General features: G+C 40.6%; 1 protein-coding gene across 1 annotated transcript in view; it reads right to left on the bottom strand.

Annotated features, from left to right (window-relative positions):
- The window catches only part of mpped1 (metallophosphoesterase domain containing 1), a 93,594-nt gene extending 79,359 nt beyond the window's left edge, over positions 1 to 14,235 (bottom strand). Inside the window, exons 1-3 of the mRNA XM_026146499.2 lie at positions 14,075 to 14,235; positions 7,797 to 8,163; positions 2,387 to 2,568 (exon numbers count right to left, since the gene is read on the bottom strand). Of these exons, the coding sequence (XP_026002284.1) occupies positions 2,387 to 2,568; positions 7,797 to 7,975 (361 nt within the window). The 5' untranslated portion in view covers positions 7,976 to 8,163; positions 14,075 to 14,235. The remainder of the gene's footprint in view (positions 1 to 2,386; positions 2,569 to 7,796; positions 8,164 to 14,074) is intronic.
- Between the last annotated feature and the right edge of the window lie 7,581 nt (positions 14,236 to 21,816).

Here is a 21,816-nt window from a genome sequence, read left to right as displayed (position 1 = left end):
CTGATATGATGGAGAGAATGAGCACATATAAGTTGTGAAGGCAAAGAGAGGATCAGACAGGATCATGAATTTGAAGCTGGAGGCTGAAGAGGTGAATGTTGTTGGTGTTTATCCCCCACAGGCTGGACGTTAGTTAGAAAAGAAAGAGGAATTCTTTAAAGTGTCCCCAGGAGAGAGAGAGTGGTGGGTGGAGCAGACTTCATTGGACAACAGAAGAGACGAGGAAGTGTTGGGTAGGTATGGTGCCGACAAGAAAAATGGAAGATCGTTGGGTTGGCTCTGGAAGTCGAGGAGAGTAAGTAAATAAAGGGTGAGGCAAAGATTACATGTTGGGAGTTGTGGAAGAATGTCTCAGAGAGTACAGGGAGGAGTCGAGAAAGGCTTCGGGTGGTAAGAACAGCTGAAGTGGTGAGGGAAGCTGCCAGAAGGTGTTTGGTGTATCCTCTGGAAAGACAACAAAGGACAAACCGTAGGCTTGTTCTTATACTTTACCGCAGCACTCAAAGCACTTCATGCAACATGCCTCATTCACACCCATTCATACAAGCTCTTCTGTTCTATACCGAAGTGCATTGTCTCTAACATTCAGGCTCTGAACACACCAGAGAGCAGCTTGGAGTTCAGTATATCCTGAGGATACTTTAGCATGCAGTCAAGTGGGGCCTCCAGGGACTGAGCCACTAACCTTCCAATTAATAGAGGACTTGCTCCTGAGCTACAAACACTGAGATTTGGTTGTGGAATTAGGAAGTACCGAAAAGTATCCAAAAGAAGACAGATCAGCGGAAAAAAGGCAGTATAGGCAGACCTGTCATCCCAGACAGGTCACCTGGTAACGTCTAGGAGAGAAGGCAGTAAAGAAGAGATAAAACAATCTTGAAAGATCTTGAAGAGAGTAGGGAAGCCTTAGGAATGGTGAACAAGAGTATTGTACCAATTTGTTTAAAAAGTGCAGACTGTAGTAAATATAGAGCGATGAGACCGATGAGCCATAGAAGTTATGGTGAAGAGTTGTAGAATGTAGGTTAAGGACAGAGCTGACAATCAGGGAGCAGCAGTACGCTTTCAGGCTGAGTATGAGCACTACAGATGCAACGTTTGGTTGAGAAGCATAGAAAAGGAGTTTGAGTTTGTCCATGTGGATCTACAGATTACAGAGTGACACAGAGTGTCAGGAGTGACAGGGAAGGTTCTGCAGGCATTACATCAGGAATCTGAGCCCCTTCTTATTTGCTGACAGATGAGACCAGGCTGGAGTTACCGTGGATGTTTTGAGTCGACATTGTGAGAGTAGGGAGAAAGTGGAGGAGAGCTGGAAGAGGAAGGAAAGTGAGACTGAGGAGGACAGGCGATGCTGCATGGAGTAGAGGTAGTGAAGGTAGATGAGTTTAAATACCAGGGGTCAACAGCCCAAAGCAACAGGCAATGCACAAGTGAAGAAGAGGGTGCAGTGGAGTGGGTGGAGATGAGCGTCAAGAGTGATTTGTGACAGAAGGATAGCAAGAAGAGTGAAAGGAAAGGGATGGCAGCGCAAAGAATGGATCTATGTGGATCCCATGTGTGAAAAGCTGGTGTGCAGTACGAGGGGATGTTATACTGTTTGGGGTGACCCATCGAGATTCGTTAAGTTAAACAGTATCAGTTATTAAGTTGTATCAGGTCGTTGCTGCGTAATAACATTTTGAGTAAAATGTGGAATATTAAAGGTTGATTCAGGTTCCTGTTTTCTGTGCTGTTGGAGAAACTGTGAAAGAACCAGGCTGGTTCGAAGGGTACGTTCAAACTGTCTGTGCAACCTCTGTAAGAAACGAGAGGAGTGTAACACAAACCAGACTCACTTTGTGCCACATCGCACTATATTGTGGGTTTTGCATGTTTGCCACAAATCACATGTGGGATTCTTGTATATTACAGCGATCAGTTTCCCAAAGCACAGCATACGTTTTAGTTTAATGGTTGTTTTCAGTACAGTCTAAAACTGGCTCAAAGACACTTCATGTTCAGCGCATTGAACGCTCACTTTACTTTATACTTTTACCAAAGTTTTTGTTTTTGGCTTCCTGTTTTCTTGTGACATGTCCGAGAAACTCGAGGTTTTTTATAAGCTGACTCAAATCACTAATCTTTAAATTCAACAAAAAGAAACTCAAATCTATGCAGAAAGGATGCAAACTGCTTTAAAAATGTGTGCGAGAAAATGGTCAGCAATATTAGGGAAGTTTCTGACTTTGAGTTAATGCTCCAAAAACAAGTGGAAGCTGTTTTTAAAAAGAGAGTTTCATGCATCAGCATTAAAATACTCTCTGAGAACTTTTTAGTTCTTCTTGATTAGGATCAAGATCACAAGGGGGTCACGGAAGACAGCTAAACACATAGAACTGCTAACCTAGCCAGTCGTTGAACTTCTTGACCTCGGAGGGCAGTCCCAGTTCGGTGAAGTCTCCAGCATGGATGAACACATCCCCGTACGGCATCTGGATGGCATCAGTGCGGGAGTGTGTGTCCGAGATGCACACAAAGCGTGTGTAGCCCGGTGGCTTTGGAGTGTCGTGAGGCATTGGGTCAACCCTGAGACAAGAAAAGGAACAGAGGACAAGAAAGCAGGGAGTGAGGATGCGAAACGGGGCCACTGCAGCTTTTGCTGTACTGAAACAATACAGCAGAAGGGACAACAATGCTATACGTAAAGTCTCTGTGGTAAGAGGCTGACAATGAAAAAAGTTAGAATTAGTATCCAACAGAAAATCATCCCCACAGACTGAGGCAGATGGGGAAACAAGAGACAGCACAAAGGAGGAGGGAGAGGCCACAATAAAAGCACGGTACCCACAGAAGCAGAAAAAGAAATGTGCAGAGATAGAAAAAGAATAAAGCACAAATATAGAAAAGAGCAGAGTCCTGTGGGATTTCAAGTGAGTGTGCAGATCCATGGGGTCTCTGGGGGGGAGAAGGAGAGCTGGTGAATAACCATGGCCCACTTAAGTGAGCTTTCCTCCAGGTACCTTAACACCCAGCCCTACTTCCTCCTCCTCCTCCACCCATACCACTAGAGACAGAAAAAGATGAGGCGACGAGGGAAGCAGATACACATGCACATAAGACAACCAGCAAGAAATGAGTCACGAAGTAATAAAATACAAAAGAGGGTTCATAGAAAATATAGCACAACTGATGGGACTGAAATGTAAGATGATGTAAAGTGACTGAGCTCCACAGGATCTCTTCTTCACATGACTGTTCGAAAGACTCTGTGATTTTATATAATAGCCTAAAGTTGAACTAAAGCTCAGAAATAGACTGAGTGACTTAATTGCACAAGCTGCCACAGCTAGAAATTGAACAAGCAGAATTGAGGTCAGTTATAGTCATGCTATAAATAGCCTGATCTAAGGTAGCTAAAGGGGGGTATTAGAGTGTTAATGTGCTGGTTTGACAACATGCTGGGAGGAGGAACCCTTGGACTGAGCAGTTTCTGTCGTATTGTAGCTAGAGCTGGGCGATATGAGATTTTTTCATATCACGATATGTTTTTTTCATTTCAGGCGATAACGATATCTATCACGATATAAGCCAAATAACTATATTTGTAAGATTTAAATGTGCCGTTGCTCACAAGTAAAATGTGAAATAATCAGCAGCTTGTTTTTAAATATTTATTTCCCATAATAAGTTCAACAGGGTAGATGTACTTAAGGAACATGAGACTTTTTCAGATAAATAAAGGCAAATATTGCAAACTACACAAAAGGCAGCCGCTAAAGCGTTTAAGTTTCAAAATAGAACAAACGAAACAGACTAAATTGTCAATTCCACTTAGAAACAAAATATTAATTCTAAAAATAAATCGTAGTTTGTTTTACAGAAGAACAGACAAAACTGACTAACTTTTGTCAATATCAAATAAACTGAGAACTAAAAGGAAATTCTCAATCTCTCCTTGTTGTATAGCTGAGCTTTTCAAACAGTTTTAACAGTTACTTTAGTCTGACAAAAGCCGAATGACGAATTAGCGCTTCCAGTCAGACACTGAGGCTACGTCCACACGTACACGGGTATTTTTGAAAACGGAGATTTTCCGTTTTCGTTTTAAAAAATAATCCCGTCCACACATAAAGGCAGAAATGAAGGAAAACGCTGCTATGAACATGCCAAAGCAGCAGGTGGCGCTAGATTCCTAACCGTGCAGAAATGTTGGCCAATCAGAAGTCTAGAAGCCTCGGTGGGAAAAAGTAAACAAAGCTGCGGCATAGAAGCAGAACCGAGTCGTATGTTTATGTAAGCATTTAAACACTGCAGAGAGTAGAATTAACAGTAACAGTATTGTAGAAATTCATTTCACCGAAACAATAACGTGGCGCACAGTGTGACGCATGCACCAGTTTATTGTATTTCCAGACTTGCTTTCAGCACAATTTACAGTGCAGCTACTCTGTTTTTTGTCAGACTTGAAATAGCCGAAATACCTTCACACTACGGAACTTCTATGGCTCTTCCGTTCGACAATCTCTCCGGCATTGGAACCATCATCTGTTTTCTCTTCGGTCACGCTCGGTTGATTTTTCTAGTCGGCACACTCATTTCCTCCATTATGCGCTGACTCCATTACCCGCTGGCTGCTTCCCAAACAAACACACGTGCGGCTTGGCACTTGTGCTGTGCGTAGCAAGTCACGCGGCGTGACGCTGCGGCTGTGATTGGTTCAGCTCTGCGCTACTGAATTTGGATCGGCTGACCTTTTTTTTTTTTTTTTTTTTTTTTAAGAGGACAAGAGCGGCGAGGTCTATCGCGATAGCTTAATTTCTCTATCGAGTAAAAGTTATATCGCGATACATATCGTTATCGTTCTATCGCCCAGCTCTAATTGTAGCCCTGTTTATAGAACAATGTCTGGATATGCATCAGAAGTTAGTGAGGGGGATTTTTGCCTGTGCAGCTACGCAGAAACACCCAGGTCGGCAGGCCGCAGCTTTATTGATATATACTGAAATACCCGTCATTAAAACTACAAGAGAGGCTGTCAAAGGTTTATGGGAGGAAGAGAGAGACAAAACACACACATTACATAAAGCTTGAATGAGCATGTCACTGAAATAAGTATTTGATCCCCAAGGAAAATGTGATTTGGTACATGATGGAGAAATCACTAGATTTGCATACATTTCAGGAGGGACTCCAAACTTTCCAAGCCCTTTAGGTTTCTTAGATGTTGTTTTACAACTCAAAGACGCAGCTCCTTCCACAGATTTTCTGTCGGACTGAAGTCTGGAGACTGGCTAGACCAGTAGACCTTAAGAGCCATCCACGACCCACCTTCAGTGTTCTGGCTGAGGGAAGGTTCTCGGCCCCTAAATGCAGTGAAGTCGTCCTGTACCCTAATACATATGCCTACCCCCATGTTTGACTGCAGAGAAGGTGTTTGGGTCATGCTCACGTCTTTTCCTCCAAGCAAGGTGGGCTGAGTTGATGCAAAAGAGGAAGATTTTGGTTTGATCGAATCACCCCACCCCCTTTAGTTGCTTCTATAAGTAATATATTAGAGTTTTAGATGTGGCGTTTCAAATCATTTTTAGCCTTGATTTGCCGTTTAATAATGTCAGCTTTTGACATTACTATATAATACTTGATCTGTGTGGTCAAAAAGTAACTGCTATTGTCTTTGAAGCCCCAATGTTAAAAAACAAGAAACCATATCTTGACATTTATAAGCTACATACTCAAGAGTGCCATTTATTGCCACTTACTGCTGCATCTTGAAACAGTGGAAATCACACCTGAATGAAAACTACCATTAAATATAAACAAGGGGAGAAAAAGGGATTCAGAGCTTCAGATTTCACAAGAGCCCCACAGAAACATCCTACATATGTTCAAAACCTGATCACTGACAATTCCTTACAAAGGCGCGATCTGAAGCTTCTTATTTACTTGGTTGGAATTGCAGTTACGCAGCTGTCTGCAACATCCTGCGGTTTGATGCTCTTGTTATGAAAGAAGTGTTCGGTGCACGGCTTCTTAGCTTTAGGAGATTACTTCTAACCTGACCGTGATTCACAACGTAGAACATGTTACAGAGTCTACTCATTTATTGAACAGCTTTAATGATGTAATTTAATACTATAATTAAATGGCACCGCTGGCCAGATATTGAAGTGTAGCAGAAATTCAATTCAGTCTTATTAAAACATTCATATCTTTATGCTTTACTGGATCATCTGTGTCTGAAGACAAAATATGAGTATGAATTATGTGTTTATATTTTGAACTTTTTTAGTTGAAGTTCATAATTAATGTTATTCATATAAATAATCAGCAGTACTGACAGAGACTCCAAATTGCTTTACATTTTAGGGAGAAGGATAAAAAGTGAGCTTATTGTAGAATAAGTTCACATATGCATGGTTTGTTTTTCATGAAGTTATAAATGCATATCATCCTTTTTGGATTCAAAGTAGAAAACTAGCCTACAATCTACAAAGAGACAATCTGGAACTATGTTATAAAAGCCTCCCAGTACAGGCCAATGGGATTTCGTCTCACAGATGACATGACTCTTCTGGCTCCGTGGCTGCTGCCATGTTGATTTTTTGGAGCCAGAAGTGACAATATACTGACTACGTGGTTGAGTGCAACCATCTCAGCCTTGCAAGCGTGGTTATCAAGCTACACTCACTATGCACAGTCACAAAAGCATGCTGATCAATGCTAAGCTACAGACTGATAAAATCCTCAGATTTCACTAACTAAATATCCTTGGATGGGCTGTAGCGACACAGTGGGTGATATCATGTGTCAGATAATAACAATAATAACTTTGAGCAAGCCACAAGTGGCCATTAGAGGAGCTGCAACACCTGCACTGTTTTTGGCATTTCTGCACTGCAGCCTCGCAGGTTGCTGGTTGATCAGTACTAGCTTAGCATAAACTACAAAGACCCTTTGTGGCAGGAATGACTGACTTCCAGTCTGCGTCTGCACAGACTCACATTACATATAAAGTGAACACTTGGAAGGCTTTTATTTTTTGCAAAATATTGCGTAATGTAAATAATTTATTTAAACTTTAAATATTGAATTTTATTTTACATTTTAAATAAATAAAATTATTACATTATGTAAAATTCCAGTAACTATTTCTTGCATGTTATTTTAGAGCCTGAACTATAAAACAATTGCAAGAAAATTCAAAAGTAATTTTTTGCAATTTATTCCTTAAAAATGTATTGTGCAATTTATTTTCGGTTTTTCGAGGGAAAAAAGCAAAATAAATCACTCTGCTGATGTGGAAGTCTCAAGTTGGCATTACAACAAATAGCTGTAGCCATGGCAACAGATGAAGAAGCTTCATAAATGCAAAGAAAGGAATGTTATTAATTTACATGCATCGTTCCAGGAGCACACGAGATGCAAACGGTCAAAACAGTTTAAAGATGTAGATTAAAAATCAGTGTCAGGTATCTGAGCAACGGCAGACAGTTTGTATTTATTTGACATTAATCATTTCAAAAGTATTAATACATTATCATTATTATTATTATTAACCCTATTATTAGTCTCCTGAAAACCCAACAAACAGAGCTCAGTCCAGACATATACTTTATGTGGCAACTGCTGCTGATCAAGAAGTAGCTGCAACACTCAGAACTATAAATCATTATCTCTACATTTCTGTTATACAGTGTGTTAGTGCAATTTAAAAGATAACCAAACAAAGATATCAACAAATGTTTATGAGCTCCAACTCTCAATGACAGCAGGATGCTCCATGATTACCAGCAGCTACATTTCCATCTACTCACATGTGAACGTGAGGCGGCTGGAAGCGTCCCTGGTTGATATTGTAGAAGGTGAAAGCCTGAGTGGGGTTGGTGCTGTACTCATCCACCTCCACAGCAGTCCTGTTGCCTCGCTGTGAATGTGACTGAGCCTGCGACTGCTGCCGCCTTGCGGCCATGATCTCTGACAGGGTGAAGGCCATGATGCTAGGGACCAAAGCAAATGGAGGAGTGCAAAGTTGTAGCTGCTGGTTGTTTTTGCTTTAGGGCAGTGGGTGGATTGTCCCTGCCTTATGAGAGGCTGCTGGGAAATGTCCTGACGAGTTCAAACCCTTGGTGCACACACAGTCCCAGTGACCTGAGGAGACAGCATCACATTCTTCTTCTGCACCTGCAAAGAATGCAAAAGAGCAGAGCTGCAATTTGGCGTATGACGTATTTGCAGGAGAACCCTTATTTGAATAACTGAAAAAAGAATCATTGCAGTTATCAAATATTTAAACAAAATGTGCCGTGGAACATTAGCACAGCAGCAAACAAGTGTTTGCTATCCAAGGATACTGTGGAATAATGGCACAGTTAGCAGTGACACTGCCTCTTTGTGTCTGTGGGGTCCCAAAAAACTCTCCATGACTAAAGCAGGTGGTGGAACAGGAGTTGGACCTACTGATTTAGACTAGGTTTAAATCACAACGGACCGTTTAATGGGCACAGTGAACAGTACCTGAGCTCAGCTGGCCGGCTACACTGAACTTAACCCTCCTGCCATCCTTTAAAAAACTCACACCCATCACCCTAGGGACCATTCTCAGCCACGCCATAAAAAGACCATATATCCATATTTTATTCCACTTTAAATTAGCCAACCTTGTAAAACTACTTCTCCCTGAAATATTCATGTAAAGTTTTAATTATATTTTCGTTGTTTTAACCCTTCAAATCCCAGTGTTATTACATGAGCGCCCTGTGTTATAAGCCCCAAAAACCAAAAAACGAAACTAAATATTTCCACAAAAAACCAGTTGAAGTAATATGTGATTGTCATTATAAGTAGGCCTTTAGATGGACCAAAGATTGGCACCAACATACATTTTGACCTGCCATTATTTTTTTTGCATTTTTTTTGCAATTTAAAAATTAAAACTTCAAGGCCCTGAGTCTTCATTGACATCCAAGAAAAGAAGAAAAAATAAAATCATATGATGATAATTTGGGGTTGAAAAATAGCGTTTATAATGGAAGTCAATGGGCAGAAAATGGTCCCCAGGGTGATGGGTGTGGGGATTTCTGCTGCTCAGCCATTTTAGGCTGATTTAAGGAATTCACACTGGAATATTAACATTGACAGGTAAAAACTATCCTGTGGCAAGTTTGGTTATATTCCACTGAACACAGTGGAAATGGCAGCCATTTAACACATAGCAGTGGCACAAAAAGGTCCCAAGAAGGCAGGAAGGTTAAATGGCTCAGAGCAACTGCTGTGTTATACACAATACTGGATACCAACTGCACCTCCTGGCAGGGATAACACTGTCACTAAATACAGACCTGTACTGTGTCTTATGAATATGATTTATTTTATTTTTTAATAGGGTAAAAATAATAACTATTAAAGTAAGATTGCAGTTACCTTAAAATAGACTAAATCACAGTTACACTACAACCATGGATGATAAAAAGCACAATTCTGACACGAGGCACGCACAAACATCACAGCAGTGTCTACATGTAAAGCCTAGGTTATAAAGAACGAACTGAATTACCCAGTTCAGTGAGAAGCTAAATGACAAACGTGTGTTTGGGCACAAATGTGTGTTCTAAATTAAATTAAAAATGCTCTTTAGGTTTTTCGTGTGCTACATTGTTCTTTTCATTCGAGTTTTTCTTTTCAACAATGAAGTGAACTGATCATTTCCTTTCACTGCCCATCCCTGACGTGTGAGACCTCCCTGTGTGTGTCGCCCATTAAAGCTCAGATTTAACTCTGCAGCTCATTTTTCAGAGGCTCTGACGACTGCTGGGAGAGCGCAGAGCCGCTGAGAGGTGCTGAGATGACGGAGACGCTGGAAGACGGAGGTGATAATTTGGGGACAGGCTGCTTTGGCAGAGTCCGTCTGGACTGCCGCACGATGTCGGCGTGCCATCTCGATTCCTCATTCGCTGACGCGACAGATACACACTTCACACCCCGGTTGTTTGTCACGGGCAAATCCCAGCATGGTGGTCGGTGGATGTGTTTCAGGAGTGTGTGCAGCACATGTGCGCATTAGCAGGTTGATGTGTATGAAGGCCTGCGCATGCATATTTTAATGTGCTTCTGTTGTTATAAATGTGACAGTGACAATCCCTCACACTGCTAGTGTCAGACAGGAATGTATTAGCAGATGCTGAGACTGTAACACACTGGGCTCAGACGCAGCTGTCGAAATCACGTAGTTGACGACTGAATATACAGCTAACATCAGCCTGTCTAAAGAAAAGGGTTTAATCCATTGATAATAAATAATAAATAAATAATATGATCGATCGATTAAGGGATTTAAGCAACCCGTGGTGATCTAGGTGAACTCTTGCAGTTGTGAAAATAACTGCATTTCCTAAATCTTTCCAGAAAGACGGATCAGGATTTATTTCACTGCTAAGCACTACGTGGTGGAGAGTAAATATTAACACAAGTTGTGATTTATTTGTGACCAAATCAAATAATTTTGGTGTCAAAATCTAACCAAACAGAGGCTGAGTGTTATAAGTCACAGGATACAGGCCTGGATTGGATTTCTCTGCCAAAGGTCAACTATGATGCTCTTATACCACGTCACCTCCTCTAAAGATCTCTTACGACCTGATGGGGGCGCTACACCAGCTAGTCTGCAGCCAAATACAGCATATTGATTCCACATGTTGCGTTGAGCCCTGAACTGAACAGCGACATAATTCTCCAGCTTGAGCAGATTGACAGGTTACAGCTCTTTAATACAAAGTGTGCATGACTTCCAAGTGAGTCCATGTAAGAATATTGCAGGTAAGCAGGTGTCATGTGTGTTTTCTCTGCATTTTCTACACAGGCTGCACCTCATCCAAGCCGAGGGACTACTTCCAGTACTGAAACCTGTCTGTAGTGTGCTACCTGTCAGAAAAAATCACCTTCAATCTCCTGACCTAATTTACCCCATGTTTTCTATTTTTGCATATGTTATTTGAAAGTAATTTGCAGTCGACCTATTGCACTGTTCAGACACAAGGATGTGTTGGGATTGGCTGCTTTTAACCAGCAATTCATTCATTACTTTAAGATATTATTACCAGTGTCACTGAATCATATTATGGTAATAAATGCCACCATTATCTCAATATTATGGCTCAACCTTAGCTGCTATTATTTGATGTTGGTGCTATCAGCAGCTCAGTAATCTCTGAAATGTAGGGTGGTTTCTGAACGCTGAAACAAAACTATATCTGACACATAGCTTAACAAATTCATTTTGCTTTTCATTTAAATATGAAAGCGTGTTAGAAGAAGCATCTGTACCTACACTGGAAATGTTGGCCCACAGTGGGTTCGTACGTGCTCCGCTGAATGCACAATCACAGTAGTTGAGGGCATTCACACTGAAATTAAAAGAGTGTAAGGCGCTGAAATGGTGCGCGCCTGCTGGTATCAGTGTGACGAGTAATTGAGCGATGACAGAGACGGGACTGTACAGCTCTGGAAAGCTATCGTAAGGAAAGAACGTTGTCTTTTACTCAGACAGTTTTCCAATTACAAAGTAATTTACCAGGAAGGTGAGCTTACATGCACCTATTTGCATTCGGTATGACATGCTCTGCTGCATGAAAACCTCAACGTTTTTGGTTTAGTTTCTTTTAAACGGGACTTTTGGTTTCATTAAATGAATAAAATGGCTGAGTTTGTTCACACAGCACTAAATTCAATCTGAGCGCAGGCTTAAACATTTACATGCCAGTGAGACAGCCGTATTGATTAAAATTAATGTACATCTGTTCCATCAGACATCCGCGAGACTGACAACATGTTGGAGACAACTTCTGTGTGGACAGCCTGTTTGTCTCTGAAAATGTTTCTCATAGAGTCTCGTCCTTTGTTATTTTAAAGCGAGTGTTTCTGCCACCGGAAAATCCTCTTTTCTTCCGCTGCATTTTACCAGCTCCCAGCAACATTTAACTTATGTGTGAAAAAGGTGGATGTCTGATGGAAACATGCTAACATCAACATACAAGCATATCTAGGAAAGCAGGAAAGCAATAAAAGCAGTCTTCACTCCACTGTTGCAGTATTGTTCTGTTTTAGCCTGAATGTGTGTCCCTGTTTTTATGGGTGTACAGAAAACCATCAGTGGATTACTGTCACTTTAAGAAATAATGGGTGCCATTTTTTCACGATTTCTAATTGTGTACATTTATGTTGTCTTTTGCTTCATTGTGCTGAATTTTAACAGACTAGCTCCAGTAAATTTCACAGAGATCATATCGGCCACCTCTCTCTGTAATGTCCAATTCAAAATCTTGTTTAAAACATTCCAAAATAAAAGCTGTAAATGAATTTCATGAATTCCTTAAATAATTCTAAGTTTAAATTGATTTGCTTATGCGTACTTTACCTCAGGAGCATTACCCCAAAATGTATCTGTGCTTTAAAGTGTACTGAACCTCATGTGAGTGTAATGCTGTTTTTCAGCACACACTGCAGAGAAGAAACCGGTCACACAGCCTAACAAAGGAACTCCTGTATTTTGTAAGATGGGGGGTCAAGAAAGAAGAAGGACTCGTGCACACTCGAGCCCACACAATCTGTTTTACACGTTCACAAGTTTTCACTCACAGACTCTGTCCAAACAGAAAAAAACATTTCCTGCAGCCAAAACTCATTAGCTCGTGATTTTTGTGTTCTCTGCAAAAGTGCCTTTAGATCATCTGAGTTATGACAACGTTGTCTGATTAAAAATGGGGGTCAAGACTTCTGGTGACAAGACTAATACTGTCTGCAGTGAAGATCACAGTTTACAGGAATAATTAAGATGCAAAAAATTGATGAGTTGACTGTGAAAATAGATACAAGTGCTATTTACTATTTTTCTGGCTCAATTTGTTTGTCATTGTTTGAATTCATAACAGAATTACAATGCTTTTATTATCTCCACTGTATGGGCCCCTAGTCTATTTGGTAATTGGAGAGAAGAGAAGAGAAGAGAAGAGAAGAGAAGAGAAGAGAAGAGAAGAGAAGAGAAGAGAAGAGAAGAGAAGAGAAGAGAAGAGAAGAGAAGAGAAGAGAAGAGGAGAGAAGAGAAGAGAAGAGAAGCCCTGCAGCGCTCACACGGATCCATCAGTGTTCACTAGTGTAAGTGGAGCGGCTGATAAATGCAGAAACGTCTGATTGATGCGCTCTCCTCATGGGGACATTGTCATATTTAACAGCGACCGTCACATTAGACCGTGTGCCGATCCTCCCTGCTTATTCGCCCGTTTCCTGCTACGTATGGACACACAGAGAAAATTAAAGTGCATCTGAGTGTGTCGCTGAATTACAGTTATCTGTTTTACGCGTAGCCTGGAGATAGTGTTGGTCTGATTTGGAGTCACGGCTCTGTGAAATTTGGTGACGGCTGAAAGAAATTTCCTATCCAAGGCTGAAAAATACAAGAGAATAACATCCACAAAGATTTCTGTGCCGATTAACTTCTCTTTTAATGCGGCGTTTTTCACCTTTAATTCGCTCCTGCTCACTTTGTCTCAGCAAAGCGTTTTGCAGGCAGAAACTTTAATTAGAAATCAGGTGAAAAGTTCAAAGTGCGTCTGTGATTATCGCCCTCGTGCGCGTTTTGCAGAGGTGTCCGTGCACTCACACCGAGTAACTGACTTCTAATGAAACTTTTCAGCCGTTTGGTCCACAGGCTGCACCAGCTGTCTGCTTCTCACACGTGGAGCCTGGAAGCTCCGCTATCAGCCTTCTTTTCAGTCTGAACTGCCCTTTGGATGCGGTGCTGTGGTGAAGTATGAACGACTATAAGAGCGTTCCGGTGAGCTCCACTGGAAAACGCGACATCTGGGGACGTATATATATATATATATATATATATATATATATATATATATATATATATATATATATATATATATATATATATATAAAGCTCTCTGCAACCGAAGCCGGGTGAGTGGAAATGTGGCATCAGGGCTGAGATTAACCCGAGAATATGCCGCGGTATGCGGGTTCGGGGCAAATCTCTGCTCCGCTGTCTCATGCATTGTAAACAGAGCTGTAAAATAAATAGGAGTCTACCTACCAGCTTCAGTCGCAGTGAGGCTGCTCAGTGTTGGATGGTGTGGAGAGAGGAGTGTCTGCGCTGCCACAGAGACGCGCTGGTCAGTTTGAATGCGTACCCCGTGGTGCACCGGCACAGCGTCGTAGGCACAGCCTCTCTCTCTCTCTCTCTGCCTCTCTCTCTCGCCCTCTCAGTCCGGCCCACTGTGTTTCACCGGTGAGCGGTACAACGAGGAGGAGCAGAGCAGGGAGGGAGGGAGGACCGAGAGCAGCTGCGTGCGGCACCACTGGACTCATTCCCGGTCAGAAAACCCGAGGAAGCAGTTCGGTGCAGTTTTACTTATACAGGACCAAACCACAACAACAGTTTCCTCAACGCACTTTATATTGTAAAGCAAAGACCCTACAATAATACAATAATATGACCGCTTGACTACACGGGGACCACACGGCCCGTGTCCATCCGTTTGACGGTGAATGTTTCTGTTCAACATGACTGTTTCATTCACTAAATCGGTTCATGTGCTGAAACAGCAAACGGACATTTCTTTTCTTATTTTCCCTGCGGCTGTAAAACGATCAGAAAGCAGCATTCAGTCGCTCTTTTTAATTTCAGAAAGTGACTGCAGCTCTGTGACATTTACAGTAAATATAAAATAAAGCTCTAATCCGGGTTAGTTTATTTATTTTTTGTCAGTTTACATTTCTAATAATTATTCAGCAACAATAAATTTGGCTTGATAGGCTCATTTGTTATCAAACGTTAGACGTGATAGTCCAGTCATAATGGTTATTGTCAAGTTAATTTCTCATCTATTTACATATCTCATTAACCTGGAGGTGCAGTGGTTAGCTCTGCTGTCTTACAACTAGAAGGTTGCGAGCTTTAACCCTGGCTGTATGTTCTGTGCGAGTCTAAGCAGTGTTGATGGATTAGCAGCCCGTCTAGGGTGAACCCTCTCCTCACCCAATGAGCGCTGTGGAAGGCTTTACCCTCATTTGACCCTAACTTGAACAAGCAGTTAAGAAAATAGAAATCATGGATCAAAACTGTAAAAAAATGTCAAAAAGAACAAAGTTAATTGTCAAGTTTTTGGGTTTGGATTCTTGTTTATTATACAAGCCAACATTTGTGAAACAAGCGCGACAGTAAAACTGTGTGAAACCACAACACAACCTCAGTCTGAACATGTTGGCAGGATTTCACTTTCTATCAAATGCTGTGGTTTGCATACTGACACTTTACTTCTTCAGCTGAACAGTTTGAACTACTTTATAGAAGTTTGTAAGTAAACATACTAAAGTACTGCAATAAAGCGCAGATTTATGCTACTTGCACTTTAGCACCTTTAGGTCATTTCATACAATATTCTGCTTCTACTCCAGATTTCAGGAGGGGAGATACTTTTCACTTCACTGTCTGAAGCTGTTTAGTTACTGGCTACTTTATAAACTGGGATTTTTATACATAAAAATTAGATTATACAAACATAGCTGACATATCAATTAAGTGATCAATCGACCATAATGTTAACTGATAGATAATTTAATGTGGAAACATTTCTCACTATTTCTCTTATTATTTACAAACCAAATGAAAATAATCATTAGTGCCAGTTGAGTACAACTGGCACTAATGATTATTACTGGATGAAAAAACTGGGTGATAAAAATGAGCTCCACCTCTATCGATGAATACTAATAATCCAGTGATAGAATTTATGCTCCGTTTATTGTTGTTCTTTCAAAAATTCTATTTGTTTTGGTGGCAATTGCCAGATAAATACAACTACAGCAAAGAAGGAATCACAATTACACATAACACGCATAAACAAAGTCCTTCATAATAACAGCAACAACCCATTGCAATAGCATGAAAGCAACACAAGAAACATCAGAAAGTTTAACCTGGTGTGATCCTGACCTCTGTCCAGACTGCATCCATTCAAATTTACCAAAGAGAGGCTGTGATACATCGCATCGTTGTACCGTGTCGTCGGTGACCTGCAATCTCTCTGGATATATTTATCATCTTATTAAGTTTGTTCTTATTAAATACAGATAAAAAGATCCCAGGCAACAGAGAAACAAAAGGAAAAAATGCCACCAGCTCACTGTCTCCAGTTTTTGATACATACATATCTTAACATGCATATCTTGACATGGGATGCAGTAAGTCCTTAAACAATTGAGGAAATGGAACAAGTGGAAGGTAAAACAAGAAGATGCACGCCTAAAAGGCGATCTACAGCATATCCGAAAGAGGACCTGAGAGATGCATCTGAGCCTTCGGTTGATGCAGCCTCATCAGAAATGCGCTCAGGTGGCTATCAAGAAGCTATTCTGAAGGAACTGAAAGACGGCGGCACGGCTGATGTGTGCCAAATTACACAAGACCTGGACTGAAAATCAGAGCTGCCACAGAGTGTTAATCCAAATTTGATATTTGAAAACACAATGGAGGCTCTTTCATGGTTTGGGGCTGCACAAAACAGTCATATCAAAATGTTACAAATGTTGAAAACCAACATATAATGCTTAATGAGAGCTGCACCGAGTCATTTATCCACTGATTACAGATATAAACGATGTCTGCATGATCTGATATTAAAATAAATGTACATATTGTACCCACGAGCAGGATCAGGACTATATCGCTGCCACTGTTTGCAGCTATTCAACAAACACAAGATGTATTTTCTTCAAGACCACAGATGTTTTTAGTGCGTGTCCTTTTCTCCATGTGTGGCTTTCAGCACATGCGATGCTCAGATTGTCACCGTAGAATCCCGCCCCTTCTCACTCACCATGTGTTTATACACCACTCTGCATTTAATTATGAGTTATTATTATTCTCTGGCTCTCTTCCACAGCGTGTCTTTTGTCTTGTGTCTCTCCACTCAGCCCCAGCCGGTCACGGCAAATGGCTGCACATCGTTGAGCCTGGTTCTTCCTGTTAAAAGGGAGTTTTTCCTTCCCACTGTCACCAAAGTGCTTGCTCACAGGGGTCATATGATTGTTGGGGTTTTCTCTGTATTATTTTAGGATCTTTACCTTACATTATTAAGTGTCTTTGGGCGACTGTTGTTGTGATTTGGAGCTATATAAATAAACTGAATAGAATTGAATAGATTTTTGAGCCCTGATCCAAAAGGTAACTGCAACCAGAGCACTGTAGACACTTAAAACAGACTTCCAGTGATGCAGAATAAATGAGCAATATTTGTCTGTTCATAGTTTTTAATGAGGAAGGAGGATTCGGTATCAGACGCAAATTATTTTTCAACCATGCTTGGAAGACACCTTTAAAGGAATCTGCAGACAAATGTGTTTGAAGAACTTCAAGCTGTGACAGTTACACTCTGCCCTGTGCTGTGGTAGTTTGTTAGAAAACAAATTAAAAGAAATGCTGTACAATAAATGTTAAAATCAGAAGATAATTCATGCAAAAGGAGCTGACACTCTTAGTGTGGTGGCCCTGATCCCTTTGGGCCATGACTATGACAGCGTGCCTTGCAGCAATAAAATGCATCTCTGTAGCAGATCTCTGCAGGTAAAGTGTTTCACTTCCTTCAGCCTGTGACCTGTTTCCTTGTTCATTACAATGTATGTTATTAATGTATAAAGCAAAGCAAGCAAAGGCTTGTAAAATCTTCATCATTTCTGCTGAAAGGAGAACTTCATCATTTATTGGCTGTGTGAGGGATAATCAGTCAAATTACAGCATTACAGCACATCCCCACCTCTGCTCCTGTTTATCCTCAGGTAATTGGACTGGGATTTAGGCCAGTAATGAGCTGAACAAACAGAACGCAATCCAGAACTCAAATATATGCCCAGGGTGGAAGCTTCCAGAGTAACAGGCTGAAGTGAGTGCACCATCTGGTGGACACTTCACTCAGACACAAAGCAAGTACAAAAAACATCAGTTGAATAAAAAACACCAGTAGCGCTCCACCCTCTCACACCGGACCAACAAAATTACAGTTACTCAGAATAACCTCAGTTTCGGGCTTTTGTATCTTCATCTCTTGAGTGTATCCTTTGACGATGACACAGCTTCCTCCTCGAGAGTCCATCCATTCGCTTCCGCTTATCCTTTTCAGGGTCGCGGGGGGCGCTGGAGCCTATCCCAGCTGTCATAGGGCGAGAGGCGGGGTACACCCTGGACAGGTCGCCAGTCTGTCGCAAGGCCAACACACAGGGACAGACAACCATTCGCACTCACATTCATACCTAGTGACAATTTGGGTTATCCAATTAACCTATCCCCACAAGCTGCATGTCTTTGGACGGTGGGAGGAAGCCGGCCCCGGAGGGAATGTTGACACATACTCCTCGAGAGTGTTGAACACAAATCTTTGGTGCTATGCAGCAAAATTACAAAAAGCAAAATGTGTTGTTTTCTAAGTAGTAACGGACTTCAGTACTGCTCACACACCTGGACTAAAGAAGCTTCTCGGACGAGAGGTGAAACGTCTTCAAGAAACCTGAAGAAGTCCAGACGCTTTTCTTCTGTTAAGACTACGATTGATGACTGAGAACCACAGACATACTTTACACTCAGTTCTTTCAATACTGCGGTAAAATCACCAAATTGGAGATGAGACACTTCATTTCTGGCTGATTTTGCTGAAGTAGAGCCTGAAGAAATAGAAAATATGGTTCAAATTCTTACAGTGTTGGCTGCATATATATTAAAAGTTCAGTATCTGGTTTATGCAGTGTACACTATATTATGCACATAATAGGAAAATAAATAGAATAAAGTTGCATTTTTGCAGATTTATAACATACCTTATATGCACCCAATAAATGTGTAATTTGACCAAGTGATCACATTTTCCTAAGCAATCGGTCCGTGTTCTGTCTTTATCACTTCATAGCCAGTGAACTTTCAGAAGAGCAAATGACTGAGGAAGGGAGACAAGACAGCGAAGGGAGAGTAATCTCAGCATCTGGCACGGTCGCATTTGCCTGCAGATGCTGGCAGCTGATTGGACGTCCTGGAAAGATCACGTAGGAAATATCAGATCGGCCTGTCAAATATGATTAATTACTAACAGCAGAGAAGCTCAGCAGTTACAGTGATATTATAAACAGGCAGTGAACTCAAACATTAAAGTAGACCGCTGCTGCCAGTCAGGTACAGGCCACTCAAATTAGCAATATATTAACATGTATATCACATATAATAGATTTGATATAATTACAGTGATTGTCCTTAAAATGGAAGAAACTGAAGGGAAAAAAATCACCATTGATTTATCACGAGGAGGTGATACGACTGAAAGAGTAGAGAATGTAATTTTGATGTCAAAGCGACCATATTTGACACAATAACACAAAATGAAACATGAATGAAAGTATGCTTGCTGTGACGCATTATCTCACTCTGTGGAGGCTGTTGCTTCCATTTCAAACTAACAGTAATGTTGGATATTTCTATTCCAGTGCTGCACAAAGAACAAAAACTGAGGAAAGTGGGATAAATATGTCTCTTTTTGTGACTTGAAATGTGTATAATTTATCCAAAGTCACTGCACGTTCATATTTATATATCTACAGTAAAGTATTATAGGAAGACCACTACAGAGGGCCACAAGCTCCACTCTGTCCCTGCCACCCTCAACCCCGCCCAGCAAGAAAGACTCTTCTATTTGAAAACTAAAAGGCATTTGAGGCACATGTGCATTTGAAGTATATTACAGCTGCATTATTGTACTTGGAAAGAAAATACAACCTAGTCTGATTTTGCACTTTGCACAGTGCATATTTTTCAAAAAGTTGAATAAAAGAAAATTGTTATTTTCCAAATATTTATTCACATGTTTTTCAAATTTTACAGATTCCTTGATGTTTCTTGATCTCTGCACAGCTTCTCACTGAAACTGGCTCTCTTTAAGTGTGCAGTATGGCTCCTGCATGATTTAAGAAATAATCACTACTATTTAAGACCTTTTTAAGACCTCAATAAATAAAACTTAAAATGGAATATTATTAATGCATCTACATCTCAGGTTTCTGAAACAGTCCTGGTAAGATATAAAGCGGTCCATCATAACAACAGTCCCTGCATAATCATGCTCAGTGCTTTCTTTTGCCACATTACAGGAAAGTGAATCTAAGACAAGGGATTCATGTTTATGTGTGATTTTCACCACTTTCTGGGCTTCAGCCAGTTTATTGGTTATATTCAGTTAGAATGTCATTGGAGCTAATAGGGGATTGCGTTGTTCTGTAACACAGTAGTAATAACGTACTAATTTGAGAAATCACCTCTCACAACTACACTTAGAATTCACATAATGAGTCAAGGTCACTTAAAGTGACTGTGGTAAAAGTTATTTTTGCAACAGCTGGTGGAAATACGACTATAACAATACTAATAACACACAGACTATATGGGCAGTTCTAGTTATCTAGTATTTAATAATGTTACTGTTTTCTTACACCCCATGGCTTTCACTGTGCTTTGTTAATCAAATAAAAATGATAACAATAATAAAGAATACAAAAAAAGGAAAATTAGAGATGCTAAAGATTAGACATACAGTGGCATGAAAAAGTGTTTGCTATCGTCTTGATTTCCTATTTTGTTTCAGATCATCAAGTAAATTTAAATATTAGACAAAGATGACACAAGTATGCAACACACACTTTCTAAATGTAGGTGTTTATTACTAAAATAGGAAATCAGGAAGGGGGCAAACACTTCTTTCACACGACTGTATGAACTGTCATGATGTGACTGTTTAAGAGTATTTTTACTGTTTTTCTTTTTCTTGTTAGTCCTCACACACACACACACACACACACACACACACACACACACACACACACACACACACACACACACACACACACACACATATATGTATATATTAGTGATGTCAATAGATTGAAAAAAAATTATCTGATTAACTGATCTCACAATTTTCTATAATTAATCGCGATTGATCACAATTACTTGATCAATAGTCTGGCTGTAATTACATTTTTTCAACTTTATTTAAAAAGCTTGTAACTGACATTTATGCAATATAATGAGTAAATGCAGAATAAACACAAAGAATGTTAAATGCTTAAATTCAAAGAGAATTTGAACAGTTTTCCTTTAGCACAGGCTCAACTTTTAAAAAGCCTATATGCTAATAGGGAAGTATACACTGATATATAATATATATTAGTGCTGTCAAACAATTAAAATGTTTATGCAGATTGATCACAGGGGAACTGTGGATTAATTTTGATTAATGATTAAACATCATTTATTTTTATTCTATATTAACCACATGCTTACACTAACCAGTCCCCGGCCTCCTTCCTTTTGCTTAGCATACATGCTCAGGGTCAGGAGCTCTTTGTCTTGATGTCAGTGGCTTCTATCTCCTCCTTTGGCCAGTTTTTTTTTTCATCCCATCAGGGTACCTGATGTACAGGAGGTGACTGATGAAGGCTCCATTCCATAATCTGTATCCGTAGCCAGTCTTGTCAGTGATCTCACTGAGGGGTTTCAGGCCTATGCAGAACAGCAGTGGGGACAGAGCATCTCCTTGGTAGATCCCACACTCGATGGTGACTTGTGCTATGGGCTTGGAGTTGGCCTCTGTGTTGTACGCCACATCCCCACTGAGTTCCTGATGAAGGCTCTCAGGGTCCTGTTGATCTTGAATAGTTCCAGGCATTCCAGGTTCCAGCTGTGGGGCAGTGAGTCATAGGCCTTCTTCTAATCAATCCACAGGTTGGTCAGCCTGGTCCTGC

Source organism: Astatotilapia calliptera, chromosome 17 (assembly GCF_964374335.1).
Source record: "Astatotilapia calliptera chromosome 17, fAstCal68.1, whole genome shotgun sequence".
Taxonomy (NCBI): domain Eukaryota; kingdom Metazoa; phylum Chordata; class Actinopteri; order Cichliformes; family Cichlidae; genus Astatotilapia; species Astatotilapia calliptera.
Note: the sequence above shows the minus strand (reverse complement) of the source record. Positions and strands in the feature narration are given on the sequence as shown.